The 20413-nt window shown below is 42.6% G+C and overlaps 1 protein-coding gene and 1 long non-coding RNA gene across 5 annotated transcripts in view; one reads left to right on the top strand and one right to left on the bottom strand.

The window, feature by feature from the left end:
- The window catches only part of LOC148886292 (uncharacterized), a 44023-nt gene extending 34226 nt beyond the window's left edge, over positions 1-9797 (bottom strand). The window contains exons 1-2 of the long non-coding RNA XR_016117887.1: positions 9651-9797; positions 6804-6919 (exon numbers count right to left, since the gene is read on the bottom strand). This is a non-coding gene — a long non-coding RNA (uncharacterized LOC148886292). The remainder of the gene's footprint in view (positions 1-6803; positions 6920-9650) is intronic.
- pcdh1a (protocadherin 1a) overlaps positions 8501-20413 on the top strand; it is a 91411-nt gene continuing 79498 nt past the window's right edge. For 3 of the 4 annotated variants that reach the window (XR_016117886.1, XR_016117885.1, XM_089017282.1), the window contains exons 1-2: positions 8501-9139; positions 19585-20399. Coding sequence is in view for 2 of the 4 variants with exons in the window: in XM_089017282.1 (XP_088873408.1) it covers positions 9115-9139; positions 19585-20399 (840 nt within the window). In the remaining 2 variants the exon portion in view is untranslated. The remainder of the gene's footprint in view (positions 9140-19584; positions 20400-20413) is intronic. The other variant, XM_089017281.1, reaches the window with a different exon arrangement.

The raw sequence follows: 20413 nt of genomic DNA on the forward strand, positions 1-20413 counted from the left end.
GATGAAGTAAATCCCTGTCCGTGTTAAATCTCATAGCGGGTCGAACAGTGATTCCTGTTGGCTTAAATGTTGCAACACGTCTCGCCACACCTTGAGATGGGAGCGTGGGTGTTTTCAATCAGTTGTCAAAGGCTAAACGCATGCTGTGAAAGCATCCTTGAAGATTTGTGCCCGTGTTGAGCCACACAGAACAGCAGATATTACATAGTCATTCATTGTGGATTTGTCTTCTGTTTGTGTGTGTGTGTGTGTGTGTGTGTGTGTGTGTGTGTGTGTGTGTGTGTGTGTGTGTGTGTGTGTGTGTGCGTGTGTGCGCGTGTGTGTGTGTGTGTGTGTGTGTGTGTGTGTGTGTGTGTGTGTTTGATAAACATTGTGTTGATTGATCACCTCTTTTTAAATTTCCCTTCAAATGCAATACATGTGACCCCATGTGTGTGTTGCTGGAGGTGGGGCAGTCGTGCTCCAGGTGCCTTGTGCGATAAGAGGTTAGAAAGATGCAAATGAGAACAGATCACAGCCACTGAACCCAAATCAAAGGACACCTCTCATGGGTGGGCGGAAACACCATTCTACTCGTGATAGTTGTCAGATTTTCTGGCGTGCAAATTAAGAGCGCTCTCACATCGAAGCGAAATCGTACATACGGTGAAACAAATATTTTACAAAAATGCCATTTGGCAGAGTATGCCTTGTCCATTCCCCCAGCATTCTTACTGCAATCAGATAGCTGTGACTAAAGATATGTTGCAGTCAATGCTAATGTGTGGAAGCTTCAGTGGGATATGTTAGTGGTATTTGCTCAGCACAGAACAGCGAATTTCAAACTTTTGATGCGTGATGAATCGCTTTAATGGAAACATATAATTTGACAGACCGGCATTGTCCCAATAAAAACAAAGCGACATGGATGAGGACGAAACTGCCTGTAGTTGCAATTAACTCCTTCACTGCCAGACGTGCAAAAATGTATCCACTCCAGTGTCAAGGTTTTTGTCATTGTCACCCAAAATCCAGAACCAACAGAATAGTGAGTTTTAGGACTACATAATAACAACAATAATAATACATTTTATTTCAAGCGCCTTTCAAAACACCCAAGGACACTTTACAATAAAAACAATAGAACACAGCACATAACAATAAAACCATAAGTAAAATGATAAATAATAAAATAGCAGAGAGAATTAGACATTGAAAGCAATTTTAAACAAATGGGTTTTGAGATGAGTCTTGAAAATAGGGAGGGAGTCAATATTACGGATGTTGGGTGGGAGTGAATTCCAGAGTTTGGGAGCAGAGCGGCTGAAAGCTCTGCATCCCATCGTGGTGAGACGGGCAGAGGGCACATAGACGTGAAGGGAGGATGAGGATCTGAGGGACCGAGAGGGAACAGAGATTTGAAGCAGGTCAGAAAGATAGGGAGGAGCAAGGTTATGGATGGCTTTGAAAGTAAACAGAAGTATTTTGAATTTGATACGATGTTTAACCGGTAGCCAGTGGAGTTGCTGGAGTACAGGGGTGATGTGGTGAAAGGAGGGGGTTCTAGTGATGATCCGGGCTGAAGAATTTTGGACGAGTTGGAGTTTATGGACAAATTTCTGATTGACACCGAAGAGAAGTGCGTTGCAATAATCGATGCGGGAGGTGACAAGACTGTGGATAAGGATAGCAGCGGAGTGAGGGGTGAGCGAGGGACGGAGACGGTTAATATTACGGAGGTGGAAATAAGCAGACCGAGTAATGTTATTAATATGGGAGTGAAAGGATAGTGAGCTATCGAGGATGATACCCAGACTCTTGACCTGAGGGGAGGGGGATACGGTAGAACTGTCAATGGTGAGGGAGAAACTGTTAGTTTTGTGGAGGTTGGATTTGGTACCGACAAGAAGAAGTTCAGTTTTTTCACTGTTGAGCTTGAGAAAGTTATGGGAAAGCCAGGATTTAATTTCTGAGAGGCAACATGAGAGGGATGAAGGTGGAAGAGAGGCGTCGGGTTTGATGGAGAGGTAGAGTTGGGTGTCATCCGCGAAGCAGTGAAAGTGAATGCCAAACTTACGGAAAATATTGCCAAGAGGAAGTAGGCCCCAGGACAGACCCTTGAGGCACACCAGAGGACACCAGAGAGGACCGTGAGGTGAACGAGTTGATTTGGATGAATTGTGCGCGATCAGAGAGATAGGAATGAAACCAGCGGAGTGGGGTGTGGGTGATGCCTCGGGTGGAAAGTCTGTCGAGAAGGATAGGGTGGGAAATGGTGTCAAAAGCTGAGGTCAGGTCGAGAAGGATGAGGATGGAGAGTGAACCGGCATCGGCTGCCATAAAAAGATCATTCGTGATTTTTATGAGAGCCGATTCAGTACTGTGGCGGGGGCGGAAACCAGACTGGAATTGTTCGTAGAGGTTATTGTGAGTGAGGTGTGAGTGAAGCTGGGACACAACTGTCTTTTCAAGAATTTTGGCGATGAATGGAAGGTGGGAAATTGGACGTAAGTTATTGAAATCGTTTGGGTCTGAGCCAGGTTTTTTCAAGATTGGAGTGACAGCTGCGGTTTTGAGTGGGATAGGAACAATTCCAGTTGATAATGAGGAGTGAATAATGGTAGAAATAAATGGGAGAAGAGAGGGTAGGCAGGACTTGATAAGGATAGTGGGGAGGGGGTCGAGTTGACAGGAGGAGTTCTTGGACTTGGTGATAATGTCTGAGATTATAGAGGGATGGGGGAGTGCAAAAGCGGAAAAAAGTTTGGAAGGAGTAGAAAGGCTGGGAGAAGGGGGGCGGACAGAGGACCCGAGGTGCTGATGGATTTTGTTGATCTTTTCGCTAAAAAACATCAGCAGAGTGTTGCATGTCTCAGAGGAATAAAAGTGTGAGGGGAGAGAGATAGGAGATTGTGTGATTTTGTGATAGAGGGAAAAGAGGGCCCGTGAGTTACCAGAATTTGAATCAATGAGTCCAGAGTAATATAGCGATTTTGCGCGTGAGATAGAGTCCTTATAAAGGGTAAGGTGAGTTGCATACATGTCCTTGTGGATAGTAAGCCCGGACTTCCTGTAAAGTCTTTCAAGTTGGCGAGTCTTTGTCTTGATGGAGCGGAGATGGGGGGTGAACCAGGGTGCAGGTCGGATAAATTGAACAGACCGGGACTTTACAGGAGCAAGGGCGTTGAGGGTGTTCGTGAGGTCCGCGTTGTACCGGCAGACAAGTTCATCAGGAGAAGAGTTGTGGTCCAGAGTCAGGGTGGCAATCATCTCAGCAAGGGTGGCAACGTTGATGTCCTTGATGTTGCGATATGTGATGACACGGGGTGGTTTGGGGAGAGAGAGAGTGATGGAAACATTGAATGAAACCAGGAAATGGTCTGTTATAGGGATTTCATCAGCTGTGCAATTCTTAGGGGTAAGGCCAGACATGCAGATGAAGTCCAGGGTGTGGCCTTTTATGTGGGTGGGAAAATCCGAGAATTGGTGCAGACCAAAGCTGTCGAGTGAGGAGGTGAAGTCTTTAGTGAGGGGAAGAGTGGAATTGTCCATGTGGATGTTGAAGTCCCCGAGAATAATTACATTAGGTGACAGGGTGGAGAGGTGTGTGAGGACCTCAGAGAATTCTTTTAGAAAGTCACAATGTGGTTTTGGTGCACGGTATACAGTGGCTATGATGGTGGGTGAGGGTCCAGAAATTTTACACGTAAGGCATTCAAAAGATTGGGTTTCCTGGATAGAAACTTGAAGGATTCTCCAGTTCTTGCGGTAAAGTATCGCAAGTCCACCTCCGCGGCCTGAGAGGCGGGGCTTAGCAATGTAAACAAAGCCTGGTGGAGTTGCGCCATTGAGCTCGGAGAAGTCTCCCGCCGTTTGCCAAGTCTCAGTTATACAAAAAAAGTCAAGCTTACGGTCAATTAGATTAGATTAGAATGCCTTGGATAAGACACCCCTTTCCCGTAAGCGAGCGGACGTTGAGGAGGCCGAAGTTGACGCTGGTGGCGTCCCCACGACTAGGCGCATTAGCCGACCTAGCCAGGCCGGCTAACATACGGTGGTCGATCGTGCGGCTACTCCCTCTGCGCGGCTGGCGGACGGATGACCACAGGGAGGTGATATCCTTGGAGCCATCGAGGTGAAAGCCTCGACGTGATCCGCGGTGGATATACCTCCGTGAAGGGCGACGAGCGATTTCCGGAAACCGGAGAATCGCCGGTGGCACGCTCGTCCATCGGGAGCGGAACTTCAGCAGCTCCGCCGCCGAGTACTGTAGCCGCCCAACAGGTCGATGGAGAAGCGCCATGATATTCACCAGCAACACCCAGATGGAGGCAGCGGCCAGGTAGCCCTCGACAGCGGGAACAGGTGGGTGGAGATGATAACGCGGCTTCGTCATTGATCCGGATAAGCGACCGGAATCATGAGATGGATCGATAGCCAACGTTCGTTTGGTGACTGTCTGGTAATTCCAGAGGTTCGTGAACCATAAAAAAAGCTAAAAAGAGGTTTAAAAGGCTAAAAGAAGGTAAAAAACAGGTAAAAAACATTACGCGGGAAAGCAGCGGCAGCCAAAGCAGCGGCAGCCAAAGCGCGCCAGCGTCCGCTCGTCCCGGAAGCGGAGCATACATAAACATTTATTGCGGCATAAGAAATCTGTGTTATTAAAAAGTATTAATTGCTAAATCATATGGGTCTGGAGTTATATGAGCTTGAAATGAGGGTGGCTGTCCAAAACACAATGCAATACATATGTACTGGGTCTAGCGCTTCAACAACAGCCGAAGCTGAAACAAATCGCTAATATGAAAAAAAAGAGAAATCCTGCCTCCTTGTGGAAGGGAAAAACATTGCCAGAACCCATGGCCAGCAATTTATCACCCAAAACAAGAAAATACAAACCCAGAACAAATTTGAGAATGATGTTCTACATCATATTTTCAAATCCCGAATAAAATTGTGAATTGCAGCGAGTTAATGGCGATGGTGCGGGTGGTCTCATCTTGTGTCTATACCGTAGTGTGATGTATAAGTAGCAATTTAGGCATACTCAAGAAATCAGAATTCCCTATGCTTTCGTAAGCGGACTGACAACTGACGGTGACATTAGAACACTGACGGAATAAGGGTTGACAAATGTAGATATTCATAAATAAAAGGAATGAAGGGCAGTGGGCACGAGAATTAGGAGGAGCAATCATACGATAAGAATGTACTCCATATATTTATTTGTGCAAAGTGGTACAAAGTGTTTCTGTATTAGCTGTTATCTGTATTACCTTTTTTTGTCACAAACAGCGGTGAAGAAACATCAAATATTAAATATTTTATCTGACATACTTATTGTGACATCACTATTTTTGAAAGAATTCAGACTGACGTGTACACATAACTTTAATCAAGTCCCTCCTCAAAACCCATCTGTTTAAAATTGCTTTCAATGTCTGGTTCAATCTGCTATTTTATTATTTATCATTTTACTCATGGTTTTATTGTTGTTTGCTTTGTTTTATTGTTTTTATTGTAAAGTGTCTTTGGATGTTTTGAAAGGCGCTTGAAATTAAATGTATTATTATTATTATTAATCACACTGAAAGACAATCTTTGACATCTTGTTTTGATGAATGCTCCTGTGAACAAAACTGTTTACACAGCCACAGCGTACCTGTTAATAATAACGAATGCCTTTTCACTGAAATTACTCATTAGAATTTCATTGCTTAAGAGCCATTTGAGTTGGGCGCTTAGTTGATAGGGGACACAAAGGTATGTGTATAACAGATGGATGGACAGATTGTGAGATTGACCGTCAAACTATAGCTTGTTGGTATATTGAGATATGCACGATTCTTTCGAGACGAGGGCTTGGACCACCTGAGTAAAATGCTTCAATGTTATTAATACAGCTGGTTAGGTGCAGCTTTGCAGTAGTAGTGCGTAGGTGGGTGCTGTAATATGATTGGCTCGGGGACACGGTAAGCCTGAGTGGCAGCCCTTAATGGGAGCCCTGGAGAGGTAACCCAACAGCTGTGTGTTTGCAGCTAATGAGAGTTGGTGAGGGGGGAATGCAGGAGGGCTGGGGTGGTAAAGAATTGCAGACAGAGAAGCCTATGATAAACTCTGGTTTCCGTATGGCGGGTGGGAGATAGAAAATCTAAATTTCTCCAGGGGGAACCTCTCAAGGCTTTTGTACTGAGGCAAAGAATCGTGTTTGTCTCATTGCTCCTAGTTCATTACTTATGACGAAGCGTTTATGATCATTGCCATTAGTTTTTTGGAAGAGGGGAAGAGAGAGTAATGTGGTGTGGGATGATTTTCACTCCCTGTAGAGGAATGCTGATTTCTAGCCTTGTGCAAACGGATAGGGGTCTTTATGACTGCATTGGAACAATTTTGGTCAATATCAAGTTAACGTGTCAAGTGTCTCAAAGGTTGGCAATCAATCATGACATCCACTGATGTGACTTCCCCAACAGAGCAAGGACAAATTCAAAAGTGAGGAAAAAAGAAGAAATCTCGACAATACAGTAGACCTCACAAAAAGTGATGAATTTACTCAATTTTATTATGCGGTATATGGTTCCACAAAATAAAATCATCTGTATCCTGATACATTTTTTTGTACTTGTATTGTTTACTTTTAAACGGAACTGCATCCAGATGCATTTTCTCAAAACCACATAACAAAATAAAATAGAGTAAATTCAACCAAAAAAGGTTTGTCTGTCATGTGGTGCTAGACACTGTTAACTAGAACATCACTGAATTCCTTTCAATAAAATGCTGGGCCGCAGACAGATGCTTTTTAAGAAGTGGATCCTCCTCACCTGATCGATCAATCCATGCGCAGTTCTCCATAGCAACGCCTCGAGGAAAGTGGCCCGCCTTCGTACCTGTCCCACCCAGTCCGTCAGTCTAGAATCGGCATCACAGTCATCATTACCTAGCAAGGCAAGAGAGAAGAGAAGTGTAAGACAAGCACACCTACAAGTAAATGCGGTTTAAATATTATAGTAATTTAAAAGTTAAGGCTTAACAATGACATGTAAACATTCCTACTGAGGACTTCACAGTAATTGTTCCCGATAGACCACTCAAGTCCAAATAGCGAACACTCTCTGTCAATATATTTCTTTTTTTGGGGGGGAGGGGGTGCTCTGCAATCACCCAAAGACCAGCATTTTATGACCAAAGTTTGCGGATGAAACAGACTGTACCACAGGGTAGAAAGGTGCGAAGACATGTAATCATTTATATGGAAGTAACAAAACATTAAAATCATATTTAAAGTGATTCCAAAAGTAAGTGCACCCAAATTTTGACCCATTTCACTGATGGTTAACTCATATCGATTCGAGTGGACAATACGGTGATGGGGACACAGAATTACAGGTACTACCAACTGCAGGATGGAATTTCATAGAGTCCAATCTATCAAACAATACAAAACAATTGTACTAGTCGATTTTGATTGGCGGGCGGGCGGATGGACAGACAGACAGACAGACAGACAGACAGACAGATAGATAGATAGATAGATAGATAGATAGATAGATAGATAGATAGATAGATAGATAGATAGATAGATAGATAGATAGATAGATAGATAGATAGATAGATAGATAGATAGATAGATAGATAGATATTCAATACAGTCAAAACTTGAACAATTTTATGTGCAGCTTCACTGCACTATGCCATACTGACACATTTCTAATATTTTGACTACTGTGTAGCTATTCAAGATAACCACATACACACACATACCCATACATCTATTCATTTTCTATACTGTGACCTGAGATGGAGCCTTTTGTCTACTGACAGGGTGAAAGGCACTACACATAAAGACCGGTTGACAAGTTAATCACAGGGCACATATAGTGTGAGAAATCCATTTACGAAAACATGGTTACTGAATAAAAACTGAAACCGCGCTTCCTGCACTGACAAAGTGAACCAAACATTTTAGAAAGGCTTGCATAAGGAATTGAGGGGGGATTCTATTATTACAACCCCATTAATCAATGTAATGTTACAAATTGTAATACCACCCTGACAGTGTGTGTTACATTTTCGGACCGCTATATTTGCTAAAACATCTTTTTGGATGAAGCTCTTGTATTGAATCGCATTATACTTTTGCAATAACAGTACGTATATAGCTTTTCAGTGTATGTATCCTTATAATAACCGCCTGATGGTGGCGCCAAATGAATAAAGAGCAGCTGACAGTGGCTTGTTTATTTCGGTGGTATCGTGTTCAACATGCAACTCATATCAACAAGTAAACTCTCAGCGCCTGATACCTGTTGTTATTCCAGGTTCAAACAAGCGACATCATTTCCATCACACGTCGAGTGAGTCTTTTGCGTGCGTGAATTGAATGGCGTAAAATAAGCGCACCCAAGTGAATTCGTGCGCTGATTTAAATGAAGTGCGTTTGACCATTTGAGTTGACCCAGTTAGATGAGATCTCGTTAAAGTGGAGGAATCTAACAATTTCGCGGTCGGCAGCCCGGGCATAACGTGATGTTGAGTGTGAAGTTGCTGCGTTATGCAGCTGATGGGAGCCCCACCTCCTCCCACCTTCTGATGAGAGGAGAGAGGCAGCGAAGGGAGCAAGTCAGCCATAGCATCTCACCACCACTTGAGCCGTGGAACAGCTTCAGATGAGCTCTTTTATTCTATTTGTTATTTATTTATGTATTTATTATTTCGGGTTTTCAAGCGACCCGTACATGATCTCGATGTCATTTAACGTCTTAGTACGTTTTCAGAGTGCGCACGTTTCTACTTTGTGGTGGACAAAGTTGGACCGAAAGGAATAAGGCAGCCAGTGCATTTCGGCTGAGGACTGAAGATGGTTTATATGAACGCAATCCCCAACGGATTGAGGGCTCTCATTTTCCACTTTAATCGTCAGATAATTTAAAGCAAACCGCAAATTTTGAATATTTCCGCGAAGGGTGAGAACATACCAGTCTCCTTTGACCACTGTCGGGAGACCAGACGAGGTTGCAGTCTTCTGAATTTTAATGCGGGAAAGTTATAACCCGGCTGAGTGACATCTGAAGTTATTTTGTGGAGGTATTCTGGGTTGGTGGATGTACCGCTTTTTGGACGGATTGTGACAAAATGCTCATCCAAGTCTCTCGTTCAGGTATGTGCATTACTAACTATATTACTGTTTTCTAAATAACTCGTTTTAATTGCATCGCTTGTTTTCATGTGTTGTAGCTCATTGGGAACATATTTTTCGACGGTCCACTAACAACAAGTTGCCCACCGTGGCGCACATATGTATATCTTGTCTAGATGTTAGACTGAAGTGATTGATAGGTGAAAAAAGGGGGAAAGAACAAGGTACTGCAGGATTGCATGCGCGCATACCGTTGCACTTCAGGTTCAAGACTACAAATCAATTGCACAGAACGCTATGCAGTAATTGCATTCTATAGTAGCTTCCGTGAAGCAGAAAATGCGATCAATTCGGAACATTTCCCTGCCGTCCTTTCTTTTTAGCTACAAATCTCGCACTAATTGCGTGAATTAGTTCGGTGTGTTTCCTCGTGTGTAACATCGGGGCGCAAAATAACAAATGATCAGTCTGTAAATGGCTGTGCTTCAATTCGGATAGGAATTAAAGGTGCGCGTCCACACGGAAAACATACCCCCCTCGCGCTCCAAGTGAGAGTCTTGGGTGTTGTTTCTCCCCACTACACCGAACACTAGGCTCATTTTAATAGTCTGCTAGACACATGGTGTACACTCTACAAGGCCGTCAAAACAGTCCACAAACACAACAGGGTTGTAAAGCGTTCTAGCTCATATCCCACAAACTGCTTGTAACACGAGCCCTCTCAATGTGGTGATCTCATCTCATCTGTGAAGAGCTCAAGGCAGTGGGGATGTTGAGAGATGAGATTAGGCCAAGCTTTGATAAAGGGGGGAAAAAGTCTTTCAGCTTAATGTTATGATTTTTATGATCACAAGTGAAAAAAAAAAAAAAAAAAAAAAAAAAAACTCGACACTTGTAAATATGGGTTGATGCAATATATCAAAATGCATTTCTTATTCTTGCACTATGTACAGTTTTTTTATGGAACAGCACATTTACATTTGCACAGTATACAGTTGACATTCTTATTTTGTTATGCTTAGAATATCTTGTTTTCTATCCTTTCACCCCCACCCCAACCCCATCCCTTTTCAATTGCTGCCGTGGACTGCAAATTTCCCTATTGTGGGACGAATAAAGGTTTTCTGATTCTGATTTATGTGCCATTACAGCTACTTTCCATTATAATAATTAATTAAACTTTGTTTTTGTACTCAAACGAAAAAGAAGGGGAGACATTTAGCTGTTTTCATTGGTAGTGTTCCTGACCACACTTAACATGGTTTAGAAATGATTCTCCCTGGAGTCGCCTCCATGAAGACTTTGTCCAAACACACCACCAACGACCACCCCGCCCCCCCCCCAAAAAAAAAAATCTATCAATTCTTTGCAAAGCTCACCCATTTTAGGTCACTCAATATGATATCAGTCATTATAAAGTAAGTATGGAAAAGGGCAATAGATTTTTAAAGGCTCAAGGCACCCAATATACAAAATTACATTATTTGAAAAAAAAAATCTGAAAATTTGCCATTATCATTCTGTACTCCAACCTCAGGGGTCCGGCGTGGGGGTACTCACTTCCAGTTTACAGAGAACCGATGATACTGCCCTGTCCCCTCTCGCACAGCTGCTTTCAAGCAACATGAAAGTCCAAAATTATTAATTTATTCCTCTAATGACATTTTCCTATGCTTGTCTACCGCTTTCCTGATTGTTAATTTACCAACATGCCTTGGATGATTTTCTGCTTGAGTCATTTTGTCTGTACCTGTAGCACAGCAAATGTCAGCCAGTCAGTCACTGCGTTGACTCAGTCTACAGTCATAGATCATCTGTCTCTATGGTAACCAGGACAGGTGCATGGTGGCTGCAGCATAATTGTCTTAGAAATTATTTTTAATACCTTCATTACTGTCTCAAATATGCATGGTTAATTTTGGTTAGGTTATAGAATGCACTTTTCGAAATTGCAAGAGGAATGTAGCTATGGAATTGACTGATACATATATATATATATATATACAGTAAAGTCTCGTTATATCGATATCGGATATATCGATAGTCCCGGTTATATCGATACTATTTCTTTGCACGCACGGAGAAAATTACATGCAAACAGGGTCGGATATATCGATAGTCCCGGTTATATCGATATTTTTTCGGACTCCCTTGAATATCGATATAACGAGACTTTACTGTGTATATATATATATATATATATATATATATATATATATATATATATATATATATATATATATATATATATATATATATATATATATATATATATATATATATATATATAAATCCTCGTCTCACCCACCATGGGTGGTGTCTGTCCCCATTTCAGCTCGGGTCCTCTACCAGAGGCCAGGAAGCTTGAGGGTTCTGCGCAGTATCCGTGCTGTTCCCAGCACTGCGCTTTTCTGGACCGAGATATCCGATGTTGTTCCCGGGATCTGTTGCAACCACTCGTCGAGTTTGGGGGTCACTGCCCCAAGTGCTCCGACCACCACAGGCACGACTGTCACCTTTACCTTCCAGGCTCTCTCCAGCTCCTCTCTGAGCCCTTGGTATTTCTCGATTTTCTCATGTTCCTTCTTTCTGATGTTCCCATCACTCGGGACCGCTACATCCACGACAACGGCTTTCCTTTCCCCTTTATCTATGACCACGATATCTGGTTGGTTGGCCATTACCATCTTGTCAGTCTGTATCTGGAAGTCCCACAGGATTTTTGCTCGGTCATTCTCCACCACCTTGGGGGGTGTTTCCCATTTTGACCTTGGGGTTTCCAGTCCATACTCCGCACAGATGTTTCGGTAGACTATGCCAGCCACCTGGTTATGGCGCTCCATGTAGGCTTTCCCTGCCAGCATCTTACACCCTGCAGTTACGTGTTGGATTGTCTCAGGTGCCTCTTTGCACAACCTACACCTTGGGTCTTGTCTGGTGTGGTATATCCCTGCCTCTATGGCTCTGGTGTTCAGGGCCTGCTCTTGGGCAGCCAGGATGAGTGCCTCTGTGCTGTCCTTTAGGCCAGCCCTCTCTAGCCACTGATAGGACTTCTTGAGATCAGCCACTTCTGCTATGGTTCGGTGGTACATCCCGTGTAGGGGCTTTTCCTCCCATGATTGTCCCTCTTCCAGCACCTCATTCTCTGTTCCCCATTGACTGAGACATTCTCTGAGTACATCATCCGTTGGAGCCTTCTCTTTGATGTATTCATGGAGCTTGGATGTTTCATCCTGGACAGTGGCTCTCACACTCACTAGTCCCCGGCCTCCTTCCTTACGGCTTGTGTACAGTCTCAGGGTGCTGGACTTGGGATGGAACCCTCCGTGCATGGTGAGGAGTTTTCGGGTCTTAACATCCGTAGTCTGAATCTCTTCCTTTGGCCACCTTATTATTCCTGCAGGGTATCTGATCACTGGCAGGGCATAGCTGTTTATTGCCCGGGTCTTGTTCTTGCCATTGAGCTGGCTTCTGAGGACTTGCCTCACCCGCTGGAGGTATTTGGTCGTAGCCGCTTTCCTTGTTGCTAATTCGAGGTTGCCATTGGCCTGTGGTATACCGAGGTACTTGTAGCTGTTTTCAATGTCTGCTATTGTTCCTTCAGTGAGTGAGACCCCTTCAGTGTGGACTACTTTGCCCCTCTTAGTCACCATCCAACTACATTTCTCCAGCCCGAATGACATTCCGATATCACTGCTGTAGATCCTGGTTGTGTGGATCAGGGAGTCTATGTCCCTTTCGCTCTTAGCATACAGCTTGATGTCATCCATGTAGAGCAGGTGACTGATCGTTCCTCCATTTCTGAGGCGGTATCCATAGCCTGTCTTGGCGATTATCTGGCTGAGGGGGTTCAGTCCTATGCAGAACAGCAGTGGGGAGAGTGCATCACCTTGGTATATGCCACATTTGATGGACACTTGCGTTAGTGGCTTGCCATTGGCTTCAAGTGTGGTTTTCCACATCCTCATCAAGTTTGCAACGAAGGCTCTCAGGGTCCTGTTGACCTTATACAACTCCAAGCATTCATTGATCCATGTGTGTGGCATCGAGTCATATGCTTTCTTGTAATCAATCCAGGCTGTGCACAGGTTGGTATGTCGGGACCTGCAGTCTTCAGCGACTGTTCTGTCAACCAGCAGCTGATGTTTGGCACCTCTAGTATCTCTACTAATGCCTTTCTGTGCTTTGCTCATGTATTGATCCATGTGTCCACTTATCTTAGCCTGACATGAGCTTCCATGTTGTGGAGAGACAGGTTATTGGCCGATAGTTGGAAGGAACTGCACCCTTTGAGGAATCATTCATGATCAGGATTGTTCGCCCTTCGGTTAGGCATCCTGGGTGAGTCCCATCCATCAGCAGCTGGTTCATTTGTGCTGCTAGGCGCTCGTGGAGAGCTGTGAGTTTCTTTAGCCAGTAGGTGTGGACCATATCCGGGCCTGGTGCCGTCCAGTTTTTCATACCTGAGACTCTTCCTTGTATATCTGCCGCTGTGATGGTAACTGGGTTCTGTTCAGGGAGGTTGCTCTTTCAGAGTCACCAGCCATTGTGCACTGCTGTTATGTGCGACCTCCTTCTCCCATATGCCTTTCCAGTATCTTTCAGTTTCCAGCCTTGGAGGGTCTGCTCTGCTGTTAGAACCCTGCCACTGAGCGTACACTTTTGCAGGTTGTGTTGCGAACAGCCTGTTTATTCTTCTGGCCTCATTCTCTTTCGTGTACCTCTTTAGGAGACTGGCCAAGGCCTGGAGCCTTTGTTTGGCAGTTTCGAGTGCTTCAGGTATGGTTATCTGCATGTACTTCTTGGGTATTGGCCTTTTATTCACACCTCTCTGGGTCTCCGTCTGGGAGACCATGTCTAGGATCACTGATGCTGAGGTGTATATCAGCTCATTGGTTTCCGTGATCGTTCCGGTCGGGATCGTTCTCAGTGCTGCATTCACAGTTTCCATGAGACTTTCAGGTGGTACTTCACATAGCCCTTGTAATTGGTGCCTTTGTTGCCCAGTTTTCATTCTTGCCATGATCTTATCTCTCAGGTCATTTGCTGCCCCGCTCAGCATTTCATTTATCGGGGCTGGCTTCCCAATCTCATTATTGATTGGGGCTTGCCTCCCAATCTCTGGTTGAACCTCTTCCTGTGATGTGGCAGCCTGTGGCCCTTCACCTCGGAATTTGTGTTGTACCTCATCAATCTCAAGTTGTGATAGCAATTGCCGTTTGTGGATATTGATATTGGAACACTGAGCTACTAGTTGTTTCGTGGTCAACCGTGACTGTGGGTTTCGAAGCAACCATTCAGCCCCCATTCTCCGCATGTAACCCCTCTGACTAGGGTTGCTTGAGTAGTAGCATTCCAACAGAGCCATGTTATCGCATCTCGTCCATCTCCGCTTTGTTCTAGTAGCCCATTTTTCATCAGGGTGCTCTGGTTCCCCAGCACCTGACGCAGACCTTGTTTGGCCGGGCGACGTCTGAGCCGGCATGTCATTCCATTTATTGTCTCTCATCATTGTATGAGGTAGGCATTAGCGTGAAGGGTCTTGCCCAAGGACCCACACTGGATGATGTCATTGTGCTCATTTGTGCTCATTTTCTCTGCCACAAGTGGGATTCGAACCCTCGTCTCCCATATGCCAAACCGATGCCTTAATCAACTGAGCTATCCAGCCGCTATATATATATATATATATATATATATATATATATATATATATATATATATATATATATATATATATATATATATATATATATATATATATATATATATATATATATATATATATATATATATATATATTTAATTTTGAAATGTTATATATGTGTCTGCTAACTGGTGGTACATAGTGATCAATGCAGTTGTGCTGGAAATCTAAATTCAATTGTTGCCCAATCCACACACACGTCTTTTGTTGTCAAATGCAACCTTACATTTTGTCCAGATTTGAATTATGGCGGATGCAATTCACTACTGGGCATTTGGACTGATGCAAAATGAAAAGAAAAATCTGATCTGTGATCTGATATCTAAACTGTGATGCAAATGCATTTTTTTTCAAAGAGACGTGTTAAATGGTCGTCAAGGCTTTTTGCCGCTCAGACAAGCAAAACAAAGTTTATTTGTCAACTTTGCTTTTCTGTCATTTGCCCATTGTGAAGTTTTATGTGGTGCAAAATATTTGATGTGGTATTTGATAGCTGTCATATAATGATGAAATGCTCAAAAAAGTGGAAAAAAAGGCTGTTCCTTCAAGATCACAGTTGGACAGATACCCAATTCATGCAGGGTTTGTACAGTTTACAATTTTAGCTCGAGACATCATTTACAAAAGAGCTTGTTACCACTCAGGTCAGCACTGTCTGTACAATAAGGCTTGAAAATGTCGCTCTCTTGGGACACAAGCTGCACAGTCTGATATATAGCTAAAAGTTGATAATAGAGTTGTAGAAGTTGAAATTTGCTCCTTAACCTTGGGGTGAGCACAATGTGACGGCTCCAGGTGAGAATCAATTACCTTGCAGTTAAACTGATGTTTTGCTGCAAAAAGCTTAGCTGTTAGTCATGGCACTGGAGGCACTGAAGCCTTAGGGAGCACTGCCTAAATGGAGGCTTGCGGTCAGATGCTAAAAGGAACTGGAGGAGTTCACTGTCATTCAAAATGACATGGAAGTAATGTGTGGAGCAAAATAGTGAACCGGAAAGAAAAGAACCTTCCAAGCAAAAAAAAAAAAAAAAAAAAAAAAAAACATTTGACATTTTCCGCAAGGAAATATAATGGGAACTCCCCCCCCAAAAAATAAAATAAAATAAATAAAAAACCTCCCAGTGGACTTAACTAGCTTCCAATCAGTGAATATAAAGGTAAATAATAATTAAAAAGAAATAACATTACTGTTTACCTTTCCGTTATATACCAAACGTATTGTATATGATCACTGATTTGCTTAATGCGATACATTATATGCATTTCAATGGAATGGAGTGGCTGGAATGTACGTTTTGAAAGTCCACATTTTTTGGAGTGTCCCCTATGTTAGCCATACTTCCTTGCATAATACGTAAGGGCGGAATCCGTGAGCCGAATCTTTGGCATTTCATCAGTGGCGACTAACTCTGAAGTGAAAGCTAAGCAGGAAGTGAGATAATGTTTTCCTTCCACTTTGAGTGATCCTTATCTATTGAGGTCATTGATCAGCAACAGCGTGTATTTGGGTGACCCTCTCTTGGGACTTGTGGGTTAGTGGAGTGAGGGTTGTGCTCTGCATGACTCATGCGGCTTTCTTGCCACATTTTTTCTTCAGGCTTCCCACCCTAATAGTCTTAATAAGCTGGCTTTTAGCCATCTACTGTTCTTTCTGCCCGGCAAGCCTGCCTTTTGCCTCTTTAGGGTCTTAAAACAGAGTGCCGATATATTCATAATTTTTTTTAGCTTGGACTGCACTATTTTCTGCAAAAACATATTTGGAGAAGACATAACAAACCGCACACCGATTAGGTTATAGATAGGCTGTAAAGGCCCACCGATATGCAGACATTTTTTTTTGTTTTCTATGGAGGAATCGTCTGGGCCATTGCATGATCACAGCTTAAGATCATACAGGATGATGAATATTGATTTGATAGAGATACATTTCTCTGAATGTTGTCTTTCTTGCTTGGAAAAGAAAAACAGTCTTGCTAGAGTGTGCTAATTGGCGCACAGGTATCCATATTCAAATGCCTTCATATCAACATTTTCAGTTGCTTATTTGTTTGAATAAGGCATATATTCCTGTTACTGAATTATTGGGGTCACTGCTAATCTTGGCCGGTTGCTATTCAGCGCCTTGTACAATTAGAGCAGTGACACTGAAATTTATATTGCAAGCAAAACAATGATCAGGAAATGTCCAAATCTCAAATGAATCTTGTAGTGCATGGCAGTCCTACACTCAAAACTACCATTTTGTTTTCTGGAGGAAAATGCAGAAGTTGTAATAATATTTGAAAGTAATGAAGCAAGGCAGCAGAAAGTGTATGATGTGATATTTTAGTACAATAATCAAAAGAGATCAAATACAAACTGTGTGCCCTGTGCAAAAGATAATATGCACACAATTTTGGAAATGTTCGCTGGCTTTGCATCTTCAACTTTGGAGTACATGTTTGGTTGCCTTTCCTCTGCTTGAATTCAGATATTAAATATTTATCAGATGTTTCACTGAAGTCAATCATCAATAAATGTAATTGATAAAACATACAGCACATAAAACATGTGGTCGCCCGCAGCCTTGTCCAATTCTGTGAATCTATATGAATAATATGAATGAATTATCTGCCGAGTTATCTGTCAGAAATCGGTTTAATCAGCTTGTCGCTGTTCAGGTGACCACATAATCTAGGTCGACAGATGATAATCACATTTTTAGGGGAAATAAAGTGCTGAGTTACAGGAAATTGCAGTTCTTGCAGTTGTTGCTGTTTTAATATTGGTATTGTGCGTTATGTTTCATAATTTACGTGAAGCATAAAGTTTACACCAACCAAATGAAACACCCACATATACCGCAATTGTAAAATTTGGGAAACATAGCGCTGCCATTCTTTCAATTAAAAGAGCCGTGAGATGAAACCTAACATGGATTAAACATACGACACAAAGAGCATGATGTTGAATTCAAATGTAAACAAAGGGAAAAAAGAGGCTCAATTTGCTGTAACTGCAAGTCATGGTGCCAGCTGGAAGACAGGCAAGAGGCCAACTGGAAGATATTAAGTCATGAGTGTCATCAACCATAACAATCATGTCACAATCAAGGCACGCCTATTAGGTCTGTAAGTAAATGGAATGAAAATGGGGATGGTGATGTCACACCATGGAGAAAACGAGAGCAAGACAAAATCCTATAGATATGTGTTAGAGCTATAATGATACTGCACTCAAAATTATTAGTTCGTGACATATGTCAACCTACAGTTTGCATATAATGCCAAAAAATATGCCCTGCGATTGCTGATCATTTAAAGCATTAACATTAATTCATCATTTACACATATCACCCAACTAAAGTGATTTTAGATTGTCATGTGGCAAAATCAAGTGTCGCTCGATCTAGTGTTTAAACACCCCACTTGTACATGCAAATGTGGTAAATGTATCCACCAGGTTTTTCAGGTCACTGGACCTTGATACTTAACCCCAAAGTGTCCTCTTCTTTAAATTACGCACACAACTCGGTCACACAATAAAGTATTGCACTCTGTGGAAAATAAAGAAGGCTGGAGGAAAAAAAACACACAAAACACACATCAAAGACCTGCAAATAATGTGCTGTAATTACACTTGTTGAAAGGTTAGAATTCAAACTAAATTATTCCAGTTTATCAGTGCAGCGGAGCATGGAAAGACATTTGAATTGTAAGACAGGGCAAGTAGAACGAAACACCATTATGATAGTGTGTCATCTGTTTGAGAGGAAGCTCTCAAACCTTCAGTGAGTTCATATTGTCACGTGTCACAAAATGAAAGATGCACTGTCATACTCATACATACAATGGCAATTTAGCACAAGTTTATAGGCATACTTTATATTGAGCATTCCTTTCTGTAAACTTATTAGCGTCATAGCTTGAATCATTTTGAAAATAGTCTGAATAACTTGATCATAATTCCAAAACAATCAAACAAAAAAATAATATGAAATGTTTCCAGCGGAGAAAATAGGTGAACATTTATTCTTCAGGCAAATAGATGTGGAAGGTAACCTCCCAACCTTTTGAACCCAGCACTGCGTCGGTCCAATGGGCAGAATTGCCGGTTCATTTTCATGGCACCAAATACCAAATCACGCAAAGTACTTTGAGATGTAATCATGAAGGAATCTGAATGTGACATGTAACATGTAAAAATCGAAAATACATTTTTGACTAATTGTCAATCTTTGAATACCGCCCATAAAGGATAGTTGAAAAACAACACATCTCTGCATCATATTGCCTGAAGGAGCTAAAGGCTAAATGAAAGACAGCTGGGGAGGATATATATTTTCCACCGTTGGAAATACATCGCAAACACCAGAATACATTGTTTATGCGCTTATAATGCCATTTCAGTTCATTGGTTTTTTTTCCGGTATACTGAGCCAATTTTTAAAAGCTGTTTCATGCAGTATTAAAATATATCACCTATTCCCACGTACTCAGGACAAATTATTTTATAAAGTGCTAACATTTCTTTTCAATACAGAGATCTTCACCATTTTTCCATTTGTTGCCAATGGCTCATACAATCTAAAAGTGGTCGTCAACATTAAATTTTGTAGTTGTTGGGATCTTATAAAATCTAACACTTGAGGTACAAACTGAGGAGATCCTGCACACCAAGCGGACTGACAGTTGACTGTTGAATGACCGCACGATTGAACAACTGATATAGTGATAAGTGAAAGAAAACAGTGACTAACTGTATCTTGGTTGTTTTACAGGTAAATCTTCTCATGACCCCATGGAACAAAATTTACTTGTGATGCTGTTTTGGCTCCTGGTGGTGCTCTGCAGCTCTGCTGATGGCAGCATTCTGTACCGGGTCCAGGAGGAGCAACCTCCCAACACACTTATTGGCAGTCTGGCTGCAGACCAGGGGCTACCAGACTCAGGCCATCTTTACAAGCTGGAGGTTGGTGCTCCTTATCTGCGTGTTGATGGAAAGACCGGAGATATTTTCACCACTGAGATCCCCATCGACAGAGAGACACTAAGAGACTGCCGGGTTCTTGTTCGGGGTAAGCCGTGCTACCTGGAATTTGAAGTATCTGTGACAGATCTCATCCAGAATCAGAGCCCAAGACTCATTGAAGGACGCATCGAGGTGCAGGATATTAATGACAACACCCCACAGTTCCCTTCTTCTGTGCTGACCATATCAGTCCCTGAGAACACAATTATGGGGGCACTGTTCTCCATACCTTTAGCAACCGATAGAGACTCCGATCGGAATGGGGTGAGTGATTATGCCCTGACAGCCGGACAAGATGCTGCAACACTGTTTGGTTTGCAAGTGGCGGATGACAGGGGTGGCAAGCTCCCACAGCTTATTGTTCTGGGCAACTTGGATCGTGAGTTAAAAGATTCCTATGACCTTACCATCAAGACAGTGGATGGAGGGAACCCACAACGCTACAGCAGTGCTTTGCTGCGGGTGGTCGTCACTGATGTCAATGACAATTCACCCAAGTTTGAAAAACTGACATATGAGGCAGAAGTGTTGGAGAATAGTCCAGTGGGACATTCTGTGCTGCAGGTAATACTAAATCT

The sequence above is a fragment of the Hippocampus bargibanti genome, linkage group LG16 (assembly GCF_051943395.1).
Source record: "Hippocampus bargibanti isolate YZ-2025 linkage group LG16, ASM5194339v1, whole genome shotgun sequence".
Classification (NCBI taxonomy): domain Eukaryota; kingdom Metazoa; phylum Chordata; class Actinopteri; order Syngnathiformes; family Syngnathidae; genus Hippocampus; species Hippocampus bargibanti.